Source organism: Notolepis coatsorum (assembly GCF_963971535.1).
Source record: "Notolepis coatsorum genome assembly, chromosome: 10".
Lineage (NCBI taxonomy): Eukaryota > Metazoa > Chordata > Actinopteri > Aulopiformes > Paralepididae > Notolepis > Notolepis coatsorum.
The window spans coordinates 67070703-67091858 of record NC_140174.1 but is presented as its reverse complement, the minus strand read 5'-3'; the positions used below and the strand labels follow the sequence as shown (position 1 = coordinate 67091858).

At 40.6% G+C, this 21156-nt stretch overlaps 1 protein-coding gene across 1 annotated transcript in view; it reads left to right on the top strand.

Annotated features, from left to right (window-relative positions):
* ipmkb (inositol polyphosphate multikinase b) overlaps positions 1-17304 on the top strand; it is a 55586-nt gene extending 38282 nt beyond the window's left edge. Inside the window, exons 5-7 of the mRNA XM_084322567.1 lie at positions 4364-4445; positions 8997-9290; positions 9467-17304. Of these exons, the coding sequence (XP_084178693.1) occupies positions 4364-4445; positions 8997-9290; positions 9467-10017 (927 nt within the window). The 3' untranslated portion in view covers positions 10018-17304. The remainder of the gene's footprint in view (positions 1-4363; positions 4446-8996; positions 9291-9466) is intronic.
* The last annotated feature ends 3852 nt before the right edge of the window (positions 17305-21156 follow it).

Genomic DNA, 21156 nt, shown 5'->3' with positions numbered 1-21156 from the left:
CTCAAGGGCACGTTCAGTCTCTCATTACCTGGTACATATATTGGAATTTTACCTATTTTAAAACTATTTAAGGCTATTTACAAATTGACCATACCTGAACCTACCCCGTTTCTCAAGCCTACTAAGTACCTTTTTTATGTGTGTTTTATTGGGTATTATTTTAAAGGACAGTCAGAAAAATACAAATAAATCTGTCTGAGACTTGTTGTGAAAGAGAGGAGGACAGGATGCTTCTTATCTGTCTGAGAGAAAGTCAAGTAAAAGACAACACCGGAAAAACTCTGGTTTTATCACTTCCATCAGTTTCCAATACAACACTTTCCTGTCTTCATCATCGTCATCATCATTAGCGCTATCTCCTCCTCTGGGGTTTCCTGTGCTACCTCTCAAGGGCAGTCACGCATGCCTCAGCCAGTTCCATTTTGATGAACATCCATTGTATTATCAAATGTGATTTTCCATGACAAGGTAGACATTGTGATGTACCGTATATGTATAGTTGAATATCATGATGTTTATGTTTTATCATACCATATCACTCAGCCCTACAGTAGGTAGATAATCTATGCTTCTCTGTTACTGTACTGAAGTAAATGGCCTCACAGTGTTTGTCTAATAGCATCCTGTGTAAATGTCAGTGTGTGACTAGATGACATGAGTGATGACAACATGCTTTGTCAGTCGTGTGAGCTCTGCATCTACTATAAATACTTGGGGATTAGCTAAGTGATTAAGTGATGTTTGCCTGTTTTTCTAGGAGGCGTTAGGAAATTCCAGTTTGAAATGGAGTTTTTAACCATAGACAATGTTTTAAAATGCATTCAAATTAACTATCTTAACATTATTGTTAGCTGCGACCAACAGCTCTATAGCTCACTCTGTTGGTTGGTCGGTCCACAAAAGTGCCACAAAAGTCTCTTCTCTTCACTTCTCCACCCCTCTCCTCCTCTCTTCTCCTCTTCCTTTCTCCTCCTCTTTTCTCCTCCTATTTTCTCCTCCTCTTTTCTCCTCCTCCCCTCTTTTCTCCTCTCCTCTCCTCTTTTCTCCTCTCCTCTTTCCTCTTTTCTTCTCCTCTCCTCTCATCCCATCTTTTCTCCTCTCCTCTTTTCTCCTCTCCTCTTCTCTCATCCTCTCCCCTCCCCTCCTCTCCTCTCCTCTTTTCTCATCCTCTCCTCTCCCCTCCTCTCCTCTCCCCTCTCAAACACACATGTTGTGAAGAACCCAGCGTTACTACTGAAGGTTTGAAGCCCCCTACCTACATACAACATTAGGCTATGTATGGTCTAACGTTATTGTAATTACTCTATTGAAGGCCAGGTGATGCCTTTCCTTCATGATCTTTTAACAGTGGCGGTTACTTTAAGAGTATGTGTGTGACTGAACAGGAAGCACTGAGGTCTGAGCTGCTGTAGAGAAGCCTGGCAGAGAACATGGAAAACTGGGCTTATCTGTGTTGTTTGTTTATAGTAGAAACTCATTAGTGGTAATTCTGATGGGATGTTCCAGATGGGAGGATGATAGTGGAGGACAGAGAGTGGAAGAGGGGAAGGAGAGAGATGGGAGGGAGAGAATGACAAGAGACCGAATATACAGTATAATGGAATATGTTTGTTCATGCTCGGCATTCCGTACTGAATGTAAACCATTGGAATCGACTTTATTCATCAAGCACATTTCCTTGTACCGGGAATTTTCCCTGGTGTCATGGGGCTGTATACATTAAGAGAAAGAAATTATAATAACGCCGGCCAGACGACCAGAGAATCATATGAATATTGTGTGTGTGGGGGGGAGTCACCTGTAAGTAGAATATTTTGAATGCATTATTTTATCATAGTAAAATTCTATTAATGTGTACCTTTACTTTTATATGGATTCGAGGTGTGATTTATATGTGGAGTATTTTGAGGTCTTAGGCGTTTTACTGTTTCTCACCACTAGGTGGAGACAGAGCTCCACTGGTCTCCCACATAGAGAGGGAGAGGTCAGCCAAAGTTCAATGTTGGAGAGAAATTTGTCATCTGCTTTCAGCGACTGGAATCTCTCCAGAGACACCATACACATTAAAAACAACGTGTGGGTGTGTGTGTGTGTGTGTGTGTGTGAGAGAGAAAGAGAGAAATAAAGAAAGGGAGAGATAAATCTGTCATCTCCTTTCATCAACTAGAAGTTCTCCAGACAAAAAATATTAAAACAACAACCGTATGTGGCTGTCTCTGTATGTGGTCTCTGTGTGTGTTTCTCTGTATAAGGTATGTGTTTGTGTGCATGCATGTATGTGTGTGCGTGCAAGTCTCTGTATGCATGCAAGTTTGTGTTTATCTGTATAAGGTGTCTGTTTGCGTTCGTGCGTGTGTGATTTCCCGTTCCCTAGCTCTCTCACTCTTGTTGTCTAAACAGGAGCTATTCACTTGATGGCAGCTCCATTTCACATCTGTCTTCTCAGAAAAATGCAATGCAATGGTCTGGGATCACTGCTGGGTCACACACTGTATAATAACACTACACACAACAACAATCGTTCCTTCTCATACACACACACGTTACTCTCTCTCACTCCCCCCCCCCCTCTCTTACACACACACACACACACACACACACACACACACACACACACACACACACACACACACGCACACACACACACATTTTCTTTATTCATATACACAACCTTGCACACACATACAGTATATTCACATGCATCGCTATCTTGCAGTTATTCCTACACATATACACACATTTTAGATTCATACATTTGCTGTTATATATTTCAAGTGAGCAAGCTGCCCCCCTCCCACCAGGATTTTATTCAGCTACAATCACAAGAACAATTATTCTATTATAAAACCATCATCTATAATTTTTGATTTGAAACCTTTCAATACTTAATTGTTATTGTACTGTTTAATTGTATTAGAAGTGACACATTTGTACCTGAAGATGTAGACCCCTCTGAGAACGTATGTGTTAGTCCAGAGGAAATACAACATGCCATACTAAAACTAGATAACAAAAAGGCCTGTGGTGCTGATCATATTACTGCTAAACATTTAAATCATGCCAGCCGTAAGGTCATCCCTCTTTTCGCTCTGTGCTTCTCTGGCTTTTTAAAACATGGTATTTTACCTGACTCCATGATAGCAGTTCAACTTGTGCCAGTTATCAAAGACAAGACACTAAGACAGGTAAAATTAACAGCAAAGACAACTATTGACCGATTGCATTAGCCAGCATACTCTCTAAGGTGCTGGAGAGAATATTATTGAATAGAACATAAATGTACATTCTCACCAGTGATAATCCGTTAAAGTAAAAGTAAAAGAAGCATTTTATATAAAAGTATTCTGTACTTCTGTATGACAACTAATAAAGAAACTTGAAACTTGAACTTTAAACGAAAACAGACATGTGCATATATGCTTTAAAATAAATAGTAGCCAAGTATAGAAGACAGAACTCTACACCACTATGTGGTGAAGAGTGTGCGATATTTGGGTCACAATATCACTGATGACATGTGTGATGATGTTGATGTGCAGCACCAGTGCTGCAAACTGTATGCACAGCACAGGCCAATATGCTGGCACGAACATTTTATACAGATAATGTGAAAATAAGCCTGTTCAGAGCCTATTGTACTCCGTTTTATACTGCCCACCTCTCGTGTAATTATAGCACAGCAAAAATGTGGTAGCATATAATGATGCATTTAGGATCCTCCTTAAGCTCCCAAGATGGACTAGTGCAAGCTATTTGTTTGTGACTAAAAATGTCCCCACCTTCCATGCTCTGCTGAGGAATTTGATTCATGTGTCGAGTCGACTATTAGAGTAAAAAAAACTGAATAATAGGTGCCATTACTGATGTCAAACAAAGCGATACAAGGTACTCCTCTGGTTTGTGGAAACATTGGAATCGATGCCTTGCTTTATGTATTTTAATCTACGTTGTTGTCCTTGTTTTTTGTATTGTTTTTACATGTGTAATATGGATCTTGAGTCTGGAATAAAGTCTTCATCAATACACTGATCTTTAATTTATATATAATATATATATATATATGATTTTTTTTCTTTTTCTTTTTAAACATCATTTCAATGTCTGATACAGCTCATGCATATGTATCGTTGTTGCACTTCATGGTTAAACAGTGAGTCAATAGAATTTACTTCACTTAATAACTGTTGGAAGGTTTACATATTGCTTGGAAAAATAACACATTCAAAGCCCGCAGGACTGGACTGAGAAAATCCATAATTAAATGTTGTGCTTCGATGCAGAATCAACGAGCGAGGAAGCTGGCATAGCAATTATTGCATGAATCGAGAGAGAGAGATAATGCATTGTATTGTGTGTATTTCAGGTGTATAAAGTTGGATCAGACAGTTTTGACTCGTACGATCAGCACTACGGCAGAGGACTGGTCAAAGACACCATTAAAGATGGTATGTACAAGTGTGTGTGTGTGTGTGTGTGTGTGTGTGTGTGTGTGTGTGTGTGTGCTGCCTCAACAAGATGCTGCATAGTAGTAACGTGAATGAACTGTCAAACAAACCAAAACTAAACCCCTCCTCTCCTCATCTCCTCTTCTCTCCTCATATTCATCAGGATAAGATATATATTATTCCCCTTAAGATTAATATATTACACCAATCTTTGAGTTTAGACTATAAGGTCTCCTGCACACCTGTAGTCTCTCTTATTGACAGGTTCATATAGTCTATTTGGCAACCGCAAAATAGATAGGGATGCACGATAATTATCGGGCCGATATCAGCAATTATGACGTCATCCCGATAAACCCGATAACATTATTAATAGCTCCGATAATATAATATATTTTTTGGTAAAAGAAAATGCTGTGTGGGTGAATTGGAATGAAGTGCGTTTGTTTTGACTGTAGGCTCGTCCCGTTTTGCCAGTACTGTGGTACGACTGACAGCGTGTGGTTTAAGAACAGGGTGTTTTACACAAATCGAGCGCTCCCTTTCTTGGCTGTGACGTAGGCACGTAAGTTTCTGAATCAGCGCGGACGTTAAAAACAAAGATGGCCGCGTCGGTACTCGGAATTTCAGAGGAAAAAGATCGCTTGCTATTTGTAATAAATGCAATGGAGAAGTTCCACAAGGAGGGAAAAGGGCAACAACTTGTAATACATCCAGCCTGACGGGTCACCTGCGGCATCACCACCGCTACGATGGTGTGTTATTGTGTTAACTTAGAAGCCTACGACGACGCGAGGAGCTAAGCAAAGCTAGCCCCTTCCATGGCTGTGATGCAACCCTCGGTTGAACGCAGTCACTTATTGCTCCATAGTAGCCAGGTTAATTTGCACCACCAAGGACTGCTTAAAAGCTAGCGGCTTGAGCCCTTGGGTCATTTCTGTCAAACTTCTTTAATTTAGCAAACGACTCGTCAATAGCTGGCTTTGGATTCACAGCAGCTTCTGGTTCAGGTTCAGGTTCAGGTTTTTATTTAGACTCCGCAACATATACAGATCATTACTCCAATATACATTGTTGTCAAGGATAGAAACGAAAAAGGCGCAGTGACTTATTTACATCGTTGTCCTTGGGTGTCAAGGATGCTAGAAACACACATACAACTCATTACAGAATTAATCACAATTATTATCTTTGCATAATAATAATGGCACAACCCTAAATTAGTACAAACAAAGCACATTTGTTGTTACAATGTTCCTTTATGCCGAAAGTCAGCTTCTAGCTTCTAGGTTCTAGCTTCTAGCTTCTAGCTTGTTGCAGGTGACTTGTTGTGGTGGTGATGTGTCCACTCAAAGCCTTTTTTTCAAGGCTCCGCTTTGAAAAAAGAAGAACAAAAAGCTTTGAGCGTCTTAGGTTGGATGTATTATAAGTTGTTGACGGATTGTGAATTTTCATTTGGAAAAATAAATATGGTCACTTTATCAGTCAATACTGTTGTCTTGGCTTTTGTTTATGTTGTCTGGTTAGGTCACATTTAAGTTGGTGTTAAGTTATTGTCCTGGGAAGTCTTTTTATGTATTATTATTGTATTGTGATATGTTTTGTTTCATGTTGAAAAAAAAAGATTTGATAAAAAAATAATATATACATTAAGAAAAAAGATTATAATACAATAAATATCGGTTATCGATATCGGTTATCGGCCTGAGGAGCATAAAGTTATCGGTATCGGTGTCAAAAAATCAATATCGTGCATCCCTAAAAATAGATACACATGTGCAAGTAAAAATAGAAAATGTCAATATTGAACAAGTATATGAGAAAATGTTTAGGAGTAATGTTGGACAGTAAATTATGTTGGAAATTTCATATAAGATATGTTAGAACCAAAGTAGCAAGGAGTATTGCAGTATTGTGCAGTGCAAAACATATTCTGGAACAGAGGATGTTGTATACTCTGTATTGTTGTCTTGTTTTACCATATTCGAGTTACTGTGTGGAGATATGGGGAAATGCTTACATAAGCACTTTAAAACCATTAATTCACTACAGAAAAAAGCTATGAGAATTGTACACAAGGTCGGATTTCGGGATCACACAAATAACTTGTTCTTAAAGTCAAATGCCTTAAAGTTAGTGGACTTTTCTTCACATTTAAACTGGCACAGTTAATGTATGGAGCAAAGACTCAAGAACTCCCAGGTAACATACAAAAATTATTTATAGAGAGGGATAATGGTTATAATTTGAGAGGTAAATGCAACTTTGATAAGCGTTATGCTTGCACCAATCGCAGGAGCAGGTGCATATCATCCTATGGAGTAACTGTGTGGAATGGCCGCTAGAAGATCAAATGAAGGAAAGCAGAAATCATTGCTCTATTTAATTTTTTTTTATAAAGGAATGATATTAGCAAATTACCAAAAAGAGGAAAGGGGAGGTGACTATTATCAATCTTCTGGATGCTAACTAAGCTGTTGTTTTCTTTTTCTTTTGTACTACATTATGGATATTATTTATTTATTTTATGTTGTTTTCAATGTTAACATGACGTTTTGTTGGCAATGTGGATATTCTCCATTATATAATTTAAGTATTAATTAATGTTCCCACTTGGAAGTGGTGGATAGGGGTAGGGCATGATAAGCTTAGGCTTCTTCCTACTCCTTTTCGAACAGTGATATGCATATTTTTCGTTGTTTGTCTTTTTTATTCTATGTTTCTTTTTAAAAATCATGTTCGAAATAAAGATTAATTCATTCATTCATTCATAGTGCCTGTAGTCTCTTATTGACAAGTTATAGTCTATACTGCCGGTCGTCTCTTATTGACGGGTGAGTGGGAGAACATGGGAGAACAATCTTACAGATTGTAAAACATGACTCCTAGGTTCATATAGTATAGTCTTCTTAGCTTCAGTCTTTGGTTTGGTTTTCGTCGACCAAGACTTGTTTAGTAGAATAGTCGATTTTTATACTTCTTTCCACAATGAATGAGAACATTTCTGGTAAGCACGAGATTTAAAGAGGTTTATCTGCATCATCGCACGTGGGAGAGGACAGCTCTACCTTAGACCTAGAATAGGACTGAGGACCGAAACATTGATCAATAAAGTGACTGCAAGTATGAAGACGTTGTTCTGGTGTCCAGCGCTGTGTAGTAAACTCCTCCCACTTCTCCAGACCTGTCAAAGTTGTGTAAAACTAAACTCCTCCCAGTCCCACCTCTCCAGACCTGTCAAAGTTGTGTAAAACTAAACTCCTCCCAGTCCCACCTCTCCAGACCTGTCAAAGTTGTGTAAAACTAAACTCCTCCCACCTCTCCAGGCCTGTCAAAGTTGTGTAAAACTAAACTCCTCCCACCTCTCCAGACCTGTCAAAGTTGTGTAAAACTAAACTCCTCCCACCTCTCCAGACCTGTCAAAGTTGTGTAAAACTAAACTCCTCCCACCTCTCCAGGCCTGTCAAAGTTGTGTAAAACAAAACTCCTCCCACCTCTCCAGACCTGTCAAACTTGTGTAAAACTAAACTCCTCCCACCTCTCCAGGCCTGTCAAAAGGCGTGTTCGAGATGGATTTCGGTTCGCCTCGAAAGTAGACTAGAGTAGCCGAGTGAAGCCGGGGGAGGAGTTAAAAAGGCGGACACTTCCGATTTCACGAGAGCCTCTCGTCTAGTCTCGCATGGCAGATACGCTTTCACGTCACCACACACACATTACACACCTGTCCAGCTCATTATAATGCGATGGCCGTGTGCAAAATTAGATCAGATTCAAATGTACAGCACATACTGCTATAGTGGAATATACTATTCATATACCATAATGTATACCATCTTGTTGTTGCGCGCTCCTGGCCGCACTCGCACACAACACACTGCTGAATAATTCTGTTTTGCATCAATATATATATATGTATACTGTGCATATTGAGGCAAAACAGAATTATATATACAGTATTGAGGCAAAACAGACGACGCATGTGTGTATGTGTGTCACGTGTGTGTGTCTGACAGCTTGAAGTTTATCATGATGATATGATGATAACACATAACGTTATTTGAGCTCTTGGTACCCAAACTCCTGTATCCAATAATAATAATAATAAATATATCTGATAGACGGGTACGCGGGACCCGTACTGTAATAAAGTTTTCAATCAATCAATCAATCAATCAAACATCTCATAACTCCCTGGCTGTCACGTGGCTTTTCTTTTGCTTTTCTGAGCCAATAGGCGCTTTGCGCGACCATAGCAAGTCGTTTGCTTGCGTGGAGCAGCTGGGTGAGAGGTACTGTGGCGCCTCGCTCTGAAGGCTGTGCGTGGCTCGGTCCCGCGATATTTACGCGCCTCGTCTCGTCAGATTTTCAGAGCAAGTCGGACAACATTCTAACCGTCATGCAACGCGTTTGGCGTGGCCGTAGTAAAACCTGCGCAGATCTGCGTCCGCCTATCCCATCTCGAACACGCCTAAAGTTGTGTAAAACTAAACTCTTCCCACCTCTCCAGACCTGTCAAAGTTGTATATAACTAAACTCCTCCCACCTCTCCAGGCCTGTCCAAGTTCTTCCACAACGGGCTCAGTCTGCGGAGGGATGCGGTGTCTGCCAGCATCCTCAAGGTCCAGCGCATCCTCGGCTGGTTCCAGTCCCAGCGCCAGCTTGCCTTCTATGCCAGCTCCCTGCTCTTCGTCTATGAGGGCCTGCCCTCGTCGTCCTTCTCCTCCACCTCCCCGGCTCTTCTCCTCAGCACCCCTGTGAACGGCCCGCTTTCTGACAGAACCTCTGTGACGTCATCAGGAGCCGGCGCCAATATCGGCGTAGGTGGAGAGGGGAGGAAGAGACAGGGTAAATAATTGAAGAAATTTGTATTGTAAATGTGGTAAAATGCACAAATTGTGCAGCTTTTGCTATAATTTTGGCTAAGCAGACTGACCCCTCCTTTGGTTTTCTGTTCCTTCATCAACCAGTCCTTATTTTCCGCTCCTCACGGTCTGACCCTTCCTCTTGTTTTCTGCCCCTAGAGATGAAACAGGAAGTGGAGGGGCAGGAAGAGGAAGTAGCGGAGTACAACAACAACAACATCCGTGTGGCGGTGCCCCTGGACTACAGCCTGGCGACCATGTACGCCAACCACAGGAAGGGTGCTGGCAACCATCATCACCACCATCATCATCATCAGCACCACCACCACCACCACCACTGCACCAAGGGGCACATCCATGGCAACAGTGACGTTACCATGGTGACTAAAGACGACGTCACGGCGGTGAACAACGAGGACAACTCGGCGTGGAAACGAGACGAGCCGCAGCAGCCCAACGGAAACGGAATCCAACTGGAAGAGGAAGACGAAGAGACAGAGGAGGAGGAGGAGGAGGAGGAGAGGAAGAAAGTGAGCGAAGGAGAGACGAGGGATACGATGTTAGAGCAGAGGGGGAAGAGAGGAGAGGTGGAGGTGAGGATGATCGACTTTGCCCACGTGTTCCCCAGCGATAGTCACGACCGCGGCTACGTCTACGGCCTGAAACACCTGCTGACTGTTTTGGAGGAGATCCTTCGAGACGGCTGCTAGATCTCAACCCCCCCTCTCATCCTCTCACCTCCTTTTGCCTCCATATCTCCTCGCCTGGCAGGCACCGGAGTCTCAAGACCCGATAGATCTCAAAACACTTTCTCCTCCTCTCTCTCTCTCCTTATAATCTGTGTCTCCTAACCTCCTCTCCTCATCTCCTCGTCTCCTTGGTGTCTTTCCTTTTTGAAGGAAAAAAGGGACAGCTCTCCTTTTTTCTTCATCTCAAAACAAATCTCTGAGGGGGACAGGAAAGGAATTATGGAAACGGCACCAAGACGTAACCAGAGAAAAACCCATCATCTCACCTATGAGTCTGATGGTCAATTAGAATGTGTGTGTCGATCGAACATGTGTTTCCCTGTGTGTATGTGTCCATTTTGTTTATAACCAGATCGGGGGGTGAGAAGAGTAAGGCTCTGTGTCCACGAGGCACCTTTGTCTTCAACTAGTTGTGCTAAACAAACTCATGGACGAAGCTACTAGTCACGGCTGCTGTTTGAAGCGCAGGGCTCCTTTTGCTAAAAAGTTTAAATGTTTCTAACTTCTAGCTCTCTGGGCGCAGAAAAAACAACAAGGCTCTGCTCGCAGCGCTGTTGGCAAGGTGCATTCTTCCACAGAAAATAACAACAACAAAAAGACAGTGCTTTAAAGGACTATGCCCGATTTAAGAATTCATACATGTTATTCCTATGGTCGAAAATATTAGTGAACAGCTCTCCCAAATCCAAAAACGAAAAATGTGTGTTGGAGTCTGAAGATGCTGCATATACAGTGAATTGGGAAAGATGTTTTAGACTCTGAGAGCAGAAGTGAACTGAGAACACTATTAGAGAATACAAGCTAAAACAAACACCTCCCATTTATTGTTTATGTACCAGCTCCAGACTTTACAAGCTTGCCTGGTAACATCACAACTCTGGTTTTCTGGCTTCGCAAGAGTAGCTCACATTGACACATACTGATTGAACTTTCCTTGACCGTGGAAATTACATTTTGAATTCTTCTGTGTAACTTAATGTGGGTGACGGTGGCTTCCTGGACACACGGTCTTAGCGCGTTTCTTCTCGCTGTCCCGGTGATCAGCGGCACTATATGCACTAATGTATTCATGAAGGCATTACGACCCTTATCCTCAAACTAGACGCAACTCTCAGATCCTGGTTTACTGATGCTTAGAGAATCAAGGAGCATGGTTTCCTATCTCTTTCTGTTCATTCAAATGTTAAGAGAATGTAAATGGAAACAGGAGACCATCCGTGATGAAATCTTCAGACCAAAAACATTTAAACCTTTGAATCCTGAACGAAAATCCACACCAAATTTAAAGTGATTAGAACCCAATCCTGGCTTAACCTAGCTAACTGGCCAGGTTGTTGGTTATTGGGTGCAACTTTCACACTCTACAGGTGCTCTAGAGGGATATTTGACAGCTAGCTTGCTGGTAGAAATAGCATAGTTAAACCAGACATGCATGGTTAACTAACAAGCTAAACTAACAACACCCATCTCCCAACTCTACCGATATGCAAACTTATACAGTATGATTCAGGGTTTAGCTACGTTCAGAATCTGTTGGAATCTTTACAGGAGAGCTAGCTTAATAGTCACTTAATTGTTAATTGAGTTAACTGTTGGGAACATCTGGTAAACCATCACTCAGGGTAGCGTCTAGTTTTTAAGTGTAGACGTTGTTTATCCATAACTCTTTTCATATTTGTTTGTTTGATTGATTGTGTTTTTATTGATTTTAACCACTGTCTACAGGTATCTAACTCAGGTAAATTTACTGTAATCAATTTATTATTATTATTATTATTATTATTATTATTATTAGTTTTATTATAATTATTAACCCTAGCAAATTTACCCTCCCATTATCTGGTTGCTCAAAATCCTAAACTATGTTTTATACAAATGTCTCAATGTTTTTAAGTTTTGTTTTAATATGTGTATCTCATACAATAATTTCATTGACTTCTCAAATTTAGCTGTGATCCTGCAGATCGTGTATAGTGTTTTTAACATGGCTGTGAGATCGTTCATTTATATTTTTTTGCTGCCAAATTGCCTGCTCTTTCAGAAACCTGTACTATGCGGTGTTTTGTGATTGACATATTTTTTATTTCTTATTTTTTAAGATAAAGTAGATTGTTGTTGCCCCGCCTCTCTGCCCCGTATGATGAGGTGAGATGAGATGTGACTCATGATGTGATCTGACATGATGTGACACGGTGTGATGCCACATGACACCTCGGTCTTGAAGATTGTAAAGATTTAGGGATGCACTGATATTTGTATTTCAACCGGAATAAGACTTAACTAAAATAGAAGGTAGATCGAACAACTAGGAAGATGGACGAATAACTACATTTATTTGGAAATGTGATGTACAAAATCTTTGGCAATTGATGAATAACAATAATTCATAAATTGCAATACAAAAGTCTTTGGCGATACAAGGCTTAAACAAAGGCTTACAAATTTATTTTTACAGCGCTAACATTTTTCAGATTTCTCACATGTAAATTCAAATGAAATAAAACCAAAGCATAAAGCTATTTTCCAATGCACAGAATAGTGTTTTGACTTTTGTTTAATTGAGGAAAATAGGATTTTTCAATTGTCAAACCAATGGTCCAATGGTCCAAGTCTTATGTTGAAGTGAAGTCTGTTCTTAAATCTGTACCAGTGGTGCATCCCAAGTCAGATTGTAAAAAAAACAAACAAACTACAATACGCTGCTGTGATGGACTACCAAACTGAACAGTGAGAGAGAGGAAGAGGAAAGACTTGAATTAAACTTAATTTTCTAAGTGCTAAGGTTTGTAGATTGACTTGAATGTGGGTGGCTTGGGTCAGATCAGCAGAATGCCAAAGTGACTGTTTTAAGTACACAACAGAATTGTGTAAGTGATTTTGGAACTGGAAGCGTAGGGACCTCAAGGGCCTGTTAGCAACTGTGTAACAGTCAATATTGTGAAAAAAAAGCTAAGACCATGCGTTAGATTATCCGATGCAATCACTACAAATTAATTGTTTTCTCTGTAACCTTTGACCTCTCACAAACAACATATGAGGCAAAATGTTGTTAATATAACAGTTAGCACAATGGAACATCTCAGCTGATGACCAACTGTCCTTTGAAACATGCAGGTGGCATATCAGGCTATCGGAGAAAGATGTATTATTTGTCTCTCCCTCTGATATAGACTTAGTTCAGTTTACAGTCTCCTAACCTTAAAGTTTAAAAAAAGTAGTAGTTTTTCTGCCATTAAGTGGTCTCGCCTGTCCCAATGGAGCAAAACCCGCCCATCTCGAGCATGAAAGTAAAAGAGGGGATTTAAATTAATTCACCCAGATCTGTATGATAAAACCTTTCCTCTTGTATTCCTTTGTCTTTGTTGACTTTTACTGCCCTGTTTTACTACTAAACTCTTATGTTTTTAACAAGAAATATGCTCACAAGTTTACGCCCGTTGTACGTAGCTTGTAATTGGTTGAATTCATTTTCAATCTTTTTTTTCTCCTTTTTTCAAAGCGACAAATATCTAGAATAATCAAATTCCGATTTTTAATAGAAAATTCGAGATCTAAAAACTTGATTATTTTCTACATATTGGAATAATTTAGGAGAACTCTTTTTTGAAAGATGTTTACAGATTTAGGGATGAACTTGTTTTTTTTGCCCTTTTTCCTCTCGTCACTGCCTTATTTGTGTGTTGGCGTCTTCTCCATGTCGTCTGTGTGTTTTGAATATTGATTATTGATGTTGATCATTCCGGCAGCTTTGTGAATCTATACACTCATATGAAACTCCACGAGGTGGCCCTGTGGTTTATATCACAGCTTAAGGGAATGTAAGCATCAAAGCATTTCATTCTTGCTTACTTTCAGGTGGTTAGTCGTTAGCCTTGTGACCTTCCTCCTCCCCCCCCCAGTGGTAGCCTTGTGACACGCTAGTCCTAATTAGCTTCCCTGTGTTAATATAATATACAGTACATAAGCAAACTGCAAAGTAAAAAAGGAACTAAGTAATAGAACCACCTTGCAGTAAGAATCAATGATTTTTTTTTTTATGTGTAATTTCCTCGTAATAGCAACCGTTTGACTACAGGGCATTGTCAATTCGATTGGTCAAACAGTTGATGGATGGATCAGTTGATTAGTTTATTGATTGATTTATCAAATCGCAGAGGGATGCTATGGTTTATAGTGCATAACTCTAAGCCGCGCAGTTGACGGCCATCATACCCAGGCAACATTACAAAGTAATGCAGGTGGCCAATTCTTTAGATGCTGTAGAACGGTGAAGCACTATTTATGTGAGGTTTTGAGTGCACATTTTCTACATGGTGAATTTGAAATCTTGTTTACAACTAAATTTTATATTTTCTGGGTGAAGCAAATGTGTATTTGGAGTTATCTCATGGCCAGCAAAAGGTAGTTGATCTCTGATGCCAGGAAATTAGATAAGATTACATACAACAAGGATTTTAACACAAGTTTTGTGTGTGTGCGCGTGCGGGCGCAATTGCTGGTCTATTCTCAAAATGTTATAGGTCGCTAATGCACTGAAAGTGAACAGAAAATAATTATATGCAACATCTAATTGTTTCCCTTGCGCTGTGAACATACTAATTAACTAACCAACCGGTCGATCTCCTTTGGTAAACACAGAAGGTTCAGAGAGACTGTATGATCTGTTTGATTCAATTATCTTATTTCACTATTGTGCTGCTATGGAAATGGAAGCGTATTGCTGTCTCATTGAAAACAAGAATTGTGTTGAAATTATCTTTATTATTATCTAAAAGAAAAAGAAAAAAAAACATTCTAATGCTGTTAACCAGAAACCTTGTTTCTCCAAAAAAGTCAACTTTTCAGGAATTACATATTAAAAGTTTGATATTCTTTCCTATTAATCCCTGTGTAGTTTTAATTCCTCAATGAGTTATCAGTGGTTTCGCTATACAGATCACAAGGTCATGAAAATCTTTCTGCATTTTGGGAAAATACCACATGTGACTTACAATTAAAAAAAATGAAACATTTTGGAGATACAAGGTTCCTGCAGGACAATGATGGTAGAAGATTTTGGTCTTCAAACTATTTTCCTGTTGAAGTGAGTAAGCCCTGGTTCATTCAGTTTGGCTGCCCAGTGGTTAAATGAGTTAAACTGGATTTTATTCAATCTGCAAATTGAGCCTAATGCATCAATAAGGAGAGGAACTGAAAAATTCACTCTCAAATAATCTGTTACTAAATACCGTCTTTTTCTTATTTTTACAACAATACAACTTAATCGAATTGATGGATGAATTGGTTGATTGGTTGCTGGAATTATAATTTTTATTTAATTTGCTCAACTTATTGATTGACTGATTTGTTTGTGTTTTTGTTTTTCCAATGAGCCTTCAGATGTTGTAGATTAAATTGTAAATTCATTTTCCCAAATGTCCAACTTCCTCTCCCTTGGACTACAGAATACATACGCACGCACGCACACACACGCACACTCACACTCTGTCAGCTCAGATCTAACACCATAGGTGTGGGATGAGCAAGAATCCTAATGTTTGTTGATCTGTGCTAAGACAACTCTCAAGTAAAGTTTTATTTTGAAAGAGAATTCTATTGTGAAAATTATACTTTCATCTCAATGATAGCTTACTTATCTAGCTGACATACTCCTATGCACTTGCAATTCTAAGTGGGGTAATGTACATTTCTGTGTCCACTTCAGGGAAAGAGGAGGAGGTGGATTTGCAATAGGGTTGCCCCTAAGGCACTGATGAGTCAAATTTAGATTTTCTCTGTTAATGGGTGGAAATCTTAACATTTTAAATGATAATCAGTTGTTTCTCATCACCAGGTACTGCATCATTAATGCACCAAGTACCAAGCGATGAGAAAATTCCAAATAAAATTCCAAATGTCAAGGTTTCCCTTTGAGGTAAGGATTGGTGTCTGGGAGGCCCATCCTAAATCACTAGCCTACTGCGGGCAACCAATGCCAAATTAAACAATTTAAACACAAGCTGATGTTCTTATCGAGAACAACTCAAAACAAGTGCAACTAGTTTCATGACACAGATGTCAGAAAAGAAGGAATAGCCAGAGATGCTATGACGTGTGGGTCATCCCTCTCTAGACACGATGTTGTATTGGTAATGACACTACCTCTGGGTATTTCCTTTAGTGTTGTAGTGTTATTTCTGAAGTGGGGGAGTGCAAACATGTCTATGATTATAGAGTGTAGACAGTGCCTATATTTGGCCTTCCATCCCTGCGTTTCCTTCTACACGTACTCCTTGTTATGTTTGGATGGACGAACAGTGAAAAACCTACGCTCAGATTTAGTCCTGATTCGACCATCTCACAGAAATGTAAGAGATCGGAGTGAAAATGCCATTTCTCCTGAGAGGATTTATATATTTTTCACATGTCTTTGTAAATCTGCTCTTAAAATGTAGGCGGGGGATGCAACTCTGGTGGTCAGTTAGCTGAAATATAAATATATGTAGAGGGTGATTTGTTCAAATTTAACATGGATGATGATGAGGCAGGCCAACTGTTTTTCTTTTCTTTTTTTTTCAAAGATCAGGGGAGAATTTATTTCACAAAGCAGGATTAGTAAATTAGCCAGTTAATTATAAAAGTATAACTATATCTTGACTCTTTAATGCTAAACTTGAATATTAGGTTTAGGAATGTCATTCAGTCATATATTCATAATAGTTAATTATGCACAAAATATATTATTGGGAAGTTATCTGGCTAACTGCACAATCCTGCTTTGTGAACCCCCAACCCTAACCCCCCCAGTATATTGTAAGAGCGTGGGTGTTTGTCATGATCTACGTTAAGGGAACAAGCCCCCCCCCCCCCCCCCCTTCATATCGCCTCCTGTATGTATATGTGGTGCCAGTTTACCCTAACAGGAAGTACAGGGTGAAAAGTGTCTGACCTATATCTGCTGTTGAACAAAAAAAAAGATGTTTTGAAATAATACTGGACGTGTTGTCCCTGGCTGAATGCGTATTGGACATTTTTCTCTGTTTTTCTTTGGGACAATACCATGCCGTGTGATTTCAACACATCTTATTTTTTTAAAGAGTGTACGTCTCATATCGGAATCAGAGTGGAAATTTAATATTACTACTTTTTCTTTTTGTAAATGACATATAGTAATACTATGACCTGTACAATAATGTAGAATATTCAATAACAAGCTGTATATTTGGCAGATGAATAACTATTATTACTAATAAAATGTATTCCCAATGATATGTCTATTGTGTTTTTATTTTCATTTACATTTATTTAATTTCTTCTCTACTGTACAAACAGTGGAAGCTGTCAGGAAATGATGTCTGAGATGGGCAAGAGGGCAGCGTTTTAATACACTTTTATACATACAGCACCTTTCATAGGACATGCAGCTCAATATCCTATACAAAATATATTCAGATATTTTCAGATATATATTCATAAAAACATAGAATTATAATAAAATTAAAACAAATTTCTTTCACACGTGATTTGAAATACAGGTCAGATTATATTGCCTTGCCTATCGGTTTCTTTCTTAGTGGTTTTATCTACAGGATGAGGGTGCTAATTATTAGCGGTCTAATATCTCACCAGTCCTGACTGCAGGTTTTACCAAATCACCCCAGGCCATAGGAATAATATTTTGTTGCTCTACCATAACAACTGGTGGAGGAGGGTGATGGGTGACTAGCAGGAGGAGAGGAGGGTGATGGGTGACCAGCAGGAGGAGAGGAGGGTTATAAGCAGGAGGAGGGTGATGGGCGAGAACTCCCTCACATTCTGGGCTCTTCGGATGATATGGGAAGAAAAGATGCAGAATAATATAATAATAATAATAATTTAGGACCTGCTCCGAGGTCATCAATTGGCACACATGCGATGCATGCATGCAATTCGTATCTGCGATTAACCCATCCCGTCGTCCTTCCCCCCCAAGGGCAGCCGGGAGCAGACAGGCGTCAACGTGAGCCGCGCCAGGGGACCAATCCATGTGCTCCTGTCCGTCTTCGTCAAGGACGCCACAGCGTTAGCGATCTTGTTGTTGTGCATGTTTTTCCATTGGGTTTATCTTATCGGGGGGGGGAAACCCTTGCGAGCACGGGGAGAACATGCAAACTCCACACAGAAAGGCCTGGGAGATACCCCACCTGGGTAACTGGCATCATGGAAACCTGGTCCCCAAGCGGGAATCGAACCCTGGACCTTCTTGCTGTGAGGCGACAGTGTTAACCACTACACCACCGTGCCGCATGTAAGAATAGACCAAAGAGATAAAGCTAGCATGTGCACTTTTAATCTACACACATTACAGCCAAAGCAGTCCCACTGTTACAGCACCATCAGTGGCAAATTCAGAAAACCCCACCTGTTTTCTACCCAGTAACACTGCTTTTTCTAATTTGAGATTCAGTGGCATTTACTGCCACTTATTAGAAAGAGTGATGGTGATCTACTGTAACCTGATTACAGAAGCTGAGCTAGCTAACGTTAGCAGCTAGTAGTTGAGGCAGATGAGCTAGCTAACGTTAGTGGCCATCTAGCTGCCTGTTGCAATGTACACCCACCACACCTAGCATTACTGCCTGCTGGTTGTGGTGAACCAGCAACAGTGTGGGACTTGGTTCAACACATGGTAAATACACAAGTCACAACTTGTAAATAAGACCGTTTTGGAGTTGTGTATTTTGTTACTTTTGATGGTGGGCCAATGGTCTGTTTTCACTTCCAGTGATAGTGTAAGCTAGCTAGTGCACAGTAGGTCTCTCTCTCTCTCTCTCTCTCTCTCTCTCTCTCTCTCTCTCTCTCTCTCTCTCTCTCTCTCTCTCTCTCTCTCTCTCTCTCTCTCTCTCTCTGTAGGCCTACTGCACGGTCCGAGATGAGAAGGGTAGCCTACCAAATTGCTAATTTTTTATTTCCCCCAAAAAGCGTTTTAAATATTATTGATTGTTTAACTGCATTTTAGAACAAATACAAATGTGTACAGTAGCCTACCTGATGGTTTTTATAGACTGCAATACCCAGGAGTGTATCCCTGAACAATCCTTGAGATACTTGAAGTACTTCAAGTTTCAAGATTAAAGTGATCAAATTGGCAATGGCATCATCTGACTTATTTCCTATGTTGAAATTGATTATACAGCCTGTTCAGATGTAGACATTCACCATGAAATACTGACTGCACAATATAGTAGCCATGTTGTAGTCCCAGTCTGTCCATGCATGTATTAAGGTGAAGAAGATGTAAGGCAGTACCAGGTGGGGAAGGGGAGAAGTGCTGTAAGGTAGTACCAGAGCCGTATGCTCTGGGTAGTACCAGGTGGAGGTTAGGAAGAGGAGGGATGATGTAAGCCTTAAGGCATTATAACCCCATAACCTAACGTCTTTACTGTAGGTTGGAAGATAACAGAAAGAGTGAAACCTATGATCAGAACATGCGTAGACGAGACAAAGAGAGATGAAGGAGATGATAGAAGAGCTGGCAGAGACTCCAATTATTAGTCAGGAACTCCATATGGGAACAGGAGGCCTCTATCCCTTCTACAACGGCGCTCAGGTTCCGGGTTCCTCTGATTGGCCACAACGCCTACGTGACCCTACGCTAGACCGCCCCCTTCCTGCCGCGCCGCGCTTGCCGCGCCGCGCTCCCTCAGCTTCCGCCCTCCCTCAGCTTCCGCCCTCCCTCAGCTTCCTCAATTTATAACGAATCATTAAAAAATATATACCGTTAACTGGAATATGTTGTTTCTTTACACATATGTTGGATTATGTTAACTGGAATATGTTGTTTCTTTACACATATGTTGGATTATGTAATTGGTTTGTCATTACAAACCAATAAAAATCGCGAATTAACTGGTGGCCACAACAACACACAGTACTGGTGGTGGTGGAGGACCGGGGGGCTCCGCGTCTCGGGGCGGCAGGGGGAGAGGAGGCAGCCGGGGAGCCGGCCGGGGAGGCGGCCGGGGAGGTCGAGGGGGAAGACGGACGCCTGTCTGCAAGAAAGTGGTCTACGACGACCACGAGAGTGAAGAGGAGGAGGACGACGCGGTCAGCTTGCGATCAGAGGAGGACGAGTACTGTGTGTTGTTGTGGCCACCGGTTAATTCGTGATTTTTTATTGGAAACAACAACACAACAACACACAGTACTCGTACTTCTATCCTCTTTGTTTTACTGTGTCCTACCAGTTTTTATTGCTTTCATTGCTTTATTATGTTTTTAATCCTATATCTTGCACCATATTGTTTTGTTTTTGTTGCTTTCATTGTTTTGCTATGTTTTTTTTTTATCTTATACCTTGCATCACACTATTTTGTTTTTATCAACTTGCTTGTGAAGCACTTTGGTGTCAGCTGCCACTGCCTGGAAATGTGCTATATAAATAAAACTGACTTGACTTGACTTGACCAGTACTGTGTGTTGTTGTGGCCACCGGTTAATTCGCGATTTTTATTGGTTTGTCATGACAAACCAATTACATAATCCAACATATGTGTAAAGAAACAGCATATTCCAGTTAACATAATCCAACATATGTGTAAAGAAACAACATATTCCAGTTAACAGCATATTTTTTTAATGATTCAGGGAGCGTGGCGTGGCAAGCGCAACGCATCAGGAAGGGGGCGGGCTAGCGTAGGGTCACGTGGGCGTTGTGGCCAATCAGAGGAACCCGGAACCTGAGCGCCGTTGTAGAAGGGATAGAGGCGAACAGGAGAGGTACACTGAAGAGAACAACGTTACGTATGCACAGATATGTGCGTAACCTGTGCGTACGATCATTTCTAAGCAAAGTGTGGGACTTATCATTTGAACGTGTGCTTGACTTTGTGCGTATATCTACGCTCAGCTCTGACCGTGCGTACCTGGGCCCTCATTCATCAACGTGGCGTAGAAAATGTTCTATTTCCACACGTAAGCACAGAATTTAGAATCAGTGCACGCACAAAAAAAACGGGATTTACCACACGTGCGTACGCAGGTTCTACGCACACCTGTCATGATAAATATCACCTTGGCCCTGCGCCGAGGCTCGTGCACACTTTCACGTATTTGCATACCAAAACCGCCCCGATTAACCAT